We start from the raw sequence: 7,585 nt of genomic DNA on the forward strand, positions 1-7,585 counted from the left end.
CTGCGTTATAGAATTTTTTTTTTGGTACTTCTATAACACAGTATTTTACTGCGTTATAGAAGTACCAATTTTTTTTTCTATAACGCAGTAAAATATTGCGCTATAGCACTTAACGGCTCCGTCTCCGTTAGTGCTATAGCGTAGTAAAATACTACGCTATGAGTACTTTGGTAACTTTTTTTTTTATTGGGGTATTTTAGTTCAAAATGTTTTTTTGGGGGGCATTTTGATTCCGGACTCTCAATATATACCTCAAGTGTGTGTGGAAGAAGAAAACCCAAACTTTTTTTCAAGAGGTCAAAGGCTGTGATGGGTATGTGGGAACTGGCATGTTGACTTTACTTTGACAAAATTCACTCGCTAGAGGAGAGGAATTCGTATAAGGATGCGTTGCGCATAGTTTTATTTTTTAAAATTATTAGGGGGCGTTGTCGACCATTGATTCTACTAATTTGGATTCAAGATGTATAGGTCCTGCAAAAGAAGTTAATTGTTCATATATATATATATATATATATAAATTACATTCCAATGGCTCGAATTGAATCTCTAATTTGTGTAAAAGATCTCAATTATCTTATGATCATAAATTTTGAGGAATGTAAGGCTTAAACCATCACAATATTTTTCTGATACACGTAAAATTGATTGAAAACAAAGAATATATTATATTATACCATTAAGTTTATCTAACTTTATGATAAAATGATAAAAAGAAAATACCTTATTGCGCACTTCATAAAGCGCTCCATAATGATGTGGAACACTTTCTACCTATTCACACATCTGTCACAATTTATATATATGTGATATTTTTTACTTTTCGAGATTCGAAATGTAAGAGCTTTGACCAATTTTTAAGATGTAATTTTTCATCAAATAGACTAATATTTTTATGTATTTTTCAAATGTATAAATTTTAATTTTAAAATTTTGAGTTAATATAATTTAATTTAACTTTAAAATTTAATCAAATTAACTCTCGAAAAGTAAAAAATATTATATAATTGGGACAGGCGGTTTATTTTTTTTTTAAATGGTTTTTGAAAACTTAAACGTCAATTCTTTGAGCTACATTACGACACAATTTTCAGAGTTCCAACAGTTGTGTGAACAGTTGTGTGATTGACTTTCCACTTACGGGAACACACGTCTCCTGGAAAATTCGTTAAAATTTTCAATTGACATGAAAATGATGTTCTTGGAGTTCACTAAACTATACTCCCTCCATTCTATAATAAGTTATTCTTTTAGCTTATGCACACTCCTTAAAAAATTGATCACTCCTAAAAAATTAGGAGTGTTTTTACCAACTTATTCTTAATTATATTTTAAGTTAACATTGGGTATTGAGTAGTAATTAATGAATCTTGATTTAAACAAAATAAAAAGCCTAAATGGCCACTTACTATGGAATGGAGGGAGTACTAGTGTCATTTGGCCCGGGCTCCGACATTAAACTAAATTTGTAGATTTATTGCAAACTTCTTTTTACTCTTACTTCTTTGTTTTTGTAATATCAGTTTGACATTTTCTAAGAATTCTAAGATTTTAAACTACAAAAAGAAATCTGAATGAAAATATTTTTATTAGTTTATATATTAGACTTTTTTAAAACAAAAAATCAAACAGATGAAGGCTATCCTAATTTCTATTTTAGTGAAATTTGTTGAGATTATAGTATCCGATAATCCAAATTGAGCTTTTGATAAGTCAATTAATTTCATTTATTTCTCTAGATTGATTTTTTGAGATTATGGCATCCAGTAATCCAAATTAATATATATATATTTTAATTCAATACTTATGCATATATAAAATTCTTAAGGAAAAATATAATTTGAAACAAGTTTAATAGACTAATATTTTCACATAAAAGAAAGAATCAAATATGTATAAGTGTGATTTGTGGGGCCTACTATGACCTTTTTCATGACATTATCACTTTTAATGGTATCCAAAAAGCTCATAAAATTCTAACATTTACCAAAATGTATAAGTACTTACAAAGTCATTAAAAGCTTAATCAAGGGTAAAAAGAGAAAAACAAAATCACGTGAGGACTACAACAAAATGAGTATTCTCCCTTATATATAGTAGTAATGTTCCTTGCCAACGTGAACACATGGACTATTGTCCTTGTCTTAATCGAGTGAATAATCATCTTGGTAATAACTTGATCACACCTCATGTAATCCAGATAATTTTTATCCATAAAATTGTCTAAATTGATTTTGACTGAACTTTAAAATTTAACGAACTTTGCTAGTAGAATATTAACATTTTTATGATATTTTGCATGGTCCTAAACACTAGCGAGGGAATATTTCATCGATGGTCAATCAAGTGAAGATTTATAACATAAATGTCACCATTCTTATTTTTGTCACACTCCTTCAGTTTCATAATAAGTGGTGTTTTTTTTTTTTAATTTAATACCACTAAGCATGCTTAGTGGGTCTTTTATTTATTTGGAAATAAAACAGTCAGGGGTTCAAATAGAGACAACAAAAATAGAACAATAGGAATAAAGGTAACAAAATGTGAATCTAGAAGATTCAACTCCAAAATATTCCCCAATCCAGCTCCCTCTCCAAGAAGTTGATCGATTCTTCAAGTTCATCTTTGCAAATCCACTGCCTCTATCCTGAATCCAATATCCCAGAGCTGCATCAACCAGCTTGAAATTGTGATGAGGAAGAAGTGAGCTTCCATGGTGATTTTGAGCACAAGCTGTCAATTTATGATCTGTTATCCTCCCATAGAGTAAGCACTTCCTATTTTCTTCTTCCAATTGATGTTGATTGTTGCTTGTAGTCATCCTTTTGCGATTTCGTAACCCTAATATAATTTTAGGGTTTTCACCATTAATGTATTGCATTTAAACTTGTATTCTCCTGGACCGTATCCTTAGATACGGTATTTGAGCTTTATCAATGTTAAGAATCTTCCTAGCAGCTGTTGGTAGATCCGTAAAATGATTTGCTTCAAATCTACCTATGTTTTCCAAAGAGTAATTAGCCAAACAATCTGCTAGTTGATTACCCTCTCTGAATATGTGACTGATATGTGCTTGGCATGCTTCCATGTCCCTTTGAATATCTTCAACAATCTCTATGAACTCCCATGGAGGTTTCCATTGTTTCTGAATTATTTGTAGTAGCACCTTTGAATAAGTTTCTATGTGAATATCTGTTAGTTGTTGGTTCCTGCAAAATAATAAAGCTTGGTTGATTGCCACTATTTCTGCTTCCATGTTTGTTGTGATGTGAATCTCCTCTGACTGTGCATATATTAAGTCTCCCATATGATTCTTGATACAAAGGCATATGAACTTCTGCCTGGGTTTCCTTTGCTTGCACCATCAGTATTGCACTTCAGTTTCCTATTATTAGGTGTCAACCATTTTACCTTAGCATAGAAGAGCTTTGGTTTGTAGTTACCCAATAATTGAACCAATTCTGACCACTCCATAGGAATATTATATAATGAGGGATATCTTACTTTACACAACTGATGAATGTTATGTAAAACTTGATATATTAGTCTACTATATGTGATGTTATTCCCATGTTTGACTGCATTTCTCATTTTCCATAACTCCCACATGATAATAGCTGGAACTGCTCTAAATATAGCTTGTAATTTAGTGTTAACATCTGCTGTCCACCAAGTTAAAATAGCCTGATGTAGATGTCTTCCCTTAAAACTTGCACAAGAAGCAAATTTTCTCCATAACTTTTCAGCTATAGGAGATGTTAGAAATAAATGTGACATGGTCTTTTGTTGGAGATTGTTGCAGCACCAACATCTAGAAGAAATAGAAATATTCATCCTTTTCAAGATGTCATCTGTAGCAATTCTGCCATGCCATGCCCTCCATATAAAAAAACTAATCTTTATTGGAACTCCTTTTTCCCAAATGAAGTTAAAAACTTCTCTTTTTTCCTCTCTCTGCCTCATATAGTCCCAAGCAGATTTGACTGTAAACAATCCATTCTTGGTTAGTTGCCACCACGCTTTGTCATCCCCCTCTAATTCTAAAGGCACCTTGATATGTTGTTGGATATGATTAACAACTTCTTTTGGTAAAACTTCAGATAATCTCTCTAAATTCCACCTATCTCCTGCTACATACTCCTTGACTTCCACCTCTTCATCAAAGTTGGATCCTGTAATCACATAGTAAAGTGCACCAAGTTTTGTCCAATTCTCAAACTAGAAACTTGAACTTCCATTCTTCATTTGCCACCAGATATTGTGCTCAACTTGCTCTCTTATCAATACCATCTTCTTCCATGCAGTTGATCCGCCCCTGGCTTGTGCTATTACTGGATGTAGCTTTTTACAATATTTGTTCCACATATATACACTCCATAGGCTATTTGAAGTTCTAAAACTCCACCATAACTTAGCAAATAAAGCATTTGAGATGTCATGTAGAGATCTAAAACCAATGCCCCCTTCTTCCTTTGGCAAACACAACTAATCCCATGCCACGCAATGTTTATTTCTGCTTCCTGTGGCATTATTCCAAAAAAAACTTTGCGAAAAGCTTGTGTAATTAATTGATGATCCCTTTCAATGGATTCATGGCAGATAGCAAATAGATTGGCATAGTCTATAATACATGGGCAATTAGAATATATCTCCCGCCAAAAGTTAACAACCTATTCTGCCATGGCATAATTCTGTTCATCACCTTTTTCACTAAATCAGCATAGTATATACTCTTCCTTCTCCCATAGAAAACAGGACAACCAAGGTAAATGAAAGGAAATGATCCTTTTCTCATATTAGTGATCTTGTGAATTCTTCTCTCTATGTGCAGATCTACCTTATGATGAATATAGAAACTACTCTTGTCCATATTTACTCCCTGTCCAGAAGCAACCTCATATTTTCTCAATCTTTTCATTATCTTCTTCAAAGAAATCTTATCCCCTGAGCAAAATAGGATAGTATCATCAGCATAGGATAAATGATAAGTGGTGTTTTTAGTTTGTGTACATCTCTTAAAAAAACTACTCATTCCTAGAAAGTAAGAAGTATTTTTACTAGTTTACTCTTAATTAAATACCCATAAAAAAAAAAGCAAATTTTTAATGGTTTGATAGAAAAAATCTGACGTGGCTCTCTAGTCATTTAATAGGCTTAATAAATGAATTAAACGTAGTAACCCATCTGGATACGCAATTTAAGCTACCCATTTACACACACAGCCACATGTATTTCCAAAATATTGACTAACATTTATTAAACGTAGTAACCCATCTTGATACGCAATTTAAGCTACCCATTTACACACACAAACACATGTATTTCCAAAATGTTGATTAACTTTTATACCCTAATAGTTAAATTATTCTTTCAATTAGATAAGTTTATATTGGATAAGATGGTGATTACACTTAAATTTTAAGAGTTTTATTACACTTGAATTCTGAATCGTTCATGAAGTCTGAAACTCCAACAAATTTTCATGTTTAGATTGTGAAAGTTTGAATTCTATGAATTTTTTCTAGGGTTTTTTTTTAAATAGTTTTTTTAAATTTTTTTTTATTATTATTAAATAGGGGAAGAGATTACAACGCATTGATTCGAATCTTCACCAACAATGTGAAAGTTCGGTAGCCAATCAATTGAGCTACCAAATTCCTACTAATTGTTTCTAGAGTTTCATTGTCAAAACTTGAAATTTTTTTGAGCTAGAGATATTTTTATCTAAATTTTTATTTTCATATTAAAAAGTAATTTTTTAAGTGATGGCTAAACTTTGATTGTTTGCTCAAATATAATAGCCTCTCTCACCTAGTTTTTACAAAAGAATTGGGGCCCAAAACCAACTGATTGACACATTAATCCACACTGCCGATAAATATACTCTACACTCTACCAACTCCGCCAACTAAATGAAGAAAAAGGAATCAAATATCCTGTATAAATAACCATTATTTTCTTTATCTGAAACCTCAACCCTCTCAACATTTCCTTGCCTTATTTTCTTTATCTGAAACCTCAACCCTCTCAAGTACTATAACTTAAGAATATCCCATGGCTGCTGCTCCTCAACAACCAACTTTATCTGAAACAATAACCACCGACTCGTCATCGGAAAGCAATGTTACGATCAAGGAAAAGATCTACACAAGACTCCGTCTGGCTACGAAAGCTGACCGTCACCATATATACCAACTGTTTTACCAAAACCATGAATACCATAACGACACTCATCTCTTTAAAGCTACCGAATCCTCCTTAGGGAACTTGCTCTTTAAAGAAAACCCTCTTCCCCTGTACTACGGGCCAACCATACTTCTACTCGAAGTCTCACCAACCCCTTTTAACGAATCCAAGCATACCACGGACCAAGGGTTCAAGCCCGTCCTTACAAAGTTCGACCTTAAATTCCCCGTCGTTGAAGGAGAGGCGGAGGAATTCAGGTCCAAATATGATGAAGGCAACGATAAACATGATGTTTTTATAGCGGGATATGCTTTCTTTTACGTGAATTATTCGTGCTTCTATGATAAACCTGGGTTCCGTTTCGAGGATCTTTACTTCAGGGAGAGTTATCGTAAGTTGGGAATGGGAAGACTGTTGTTTGGAACAGTCGTGTCCATTGCTGCTAACAACGGGTTCGTTTCGGTGGAAGGAATAGTTGCAGTTTGGAATAAGAAGTCATATGATTTTTACATAGACATGGGAGTTGAAATATTTGATGAGTTTAGATGTGGGAGGTTGTACGGTGAAGCGCTTCAAAAGTATGCTGATAAGGAGAAAAGTGATGGAGGGGGCTATTAGTTTTTTTTTTTAATCCATATATAATATAAATTAGGCATGAATAATGACATCTCTCTATGGCCTAGAAACACAATTATCTTTTCTTTTTTTTTTGAGTTTTTTCCTTTTTTTTTTTTTTAATTATCCCATCTTTTTATGTATTTTATTGTAACAACAATAAATGACTCAATAATTAATACTTTACTCTTCTTATTCATGGAATGATTTATTGTTTACTTTCAACTTACTACATTACGCATACCTTTCTAAATTAGCTATTGAGTTAAATTCACAGTGAAATAGCTATTATTGTTCCAACTTCCAACCTTTCAAATTCCTTATTTATGGAGAAAAAAGAATTAGAAATGTCTCTAACAATTAGAAGAAAAAAAAGCTATATATATATAGGCATAGATAAGGTGATGAGGCACATTTTTGTTTCTCTCCTTTTTTGAATAGTTTCCCTTCATTTTTCAACATATTTTACTATTTAAATGGATTAAAAAAATACTTTATACATTAAATATCCTGTCGCAAGAAGTAACCCACGTACACTTTGCAATAAAACTCAATTAAACCTTTGATTCAACCCACATAAAATCCGTATTTACTGATACCATGTACACTTTGCGATGAATTTCAATTAACCTTTGATTCATCCCACGTAGCACATTTATTTACTGATACATTGGCCTAAAACTGATTTTTGTTGACACTTATCACTACTAATTACCCAATTCATTGCTATGCTAATTGATGTCTATTCTTCTGCTAATTGATATCCTATATATGTCTTCTCATT

The 7,585-nt window shown here is 32.4% G+C and overlaps 1 protein-coding gene across 1 annotated transcript; it reads left to right on the plus strand.

Annotated features, from left to right (window-relative positions):
• The first annotated feature begins 2,515 nt into the window (after positions 1–2,515).
• On the plus strand, positions 2,516–6,998 carry LOC132635629 (tyramine N-feruloyltransferase 4/11-like). Its single transcript, XM_060352083.1, has 2 exons — positions 2,516–2,766; positions 5,577–6,998. The coding sequence occupies exon 2, from the start codon at positions 6,055–6,057 to the stop codon at positions 6,802–6,804; it is 750 nt and encodes a 249-aa protein (XP_060208066.1). The 5' UTR covers positions 2,516–2,766; positions 5,577–6,054; the 3' UTR covers positions 6,805–6,998.
• The last annotated feature ends 587 nt before the right edge of the window (positions 6,999–7,585 follow it).

Source organism: Lycium barbarum, chromosome 4 (assembly GCF_019175385.1).
Source record: "Lycium barbarum isolate Lr01 chromosome 4, ASM1917538v2, whole genome shotgun sequence".
Lineage (NCBI taxonomy): Eukaryota > Viridiplantae > Streptophyta > Magnoliopsida > Solanales > Solanaceae > Lycium > Lycium barbarum.

What these genes read in the sequence shown, in the direction of transcription:
- LOC132635629 (XM_060352083.1), top strand. Translation starts at nt 6,055, where the DNA reads ATGGCTGCTGCTCCTCAACAACCAACTTTATCTGAAACAATAACCACC.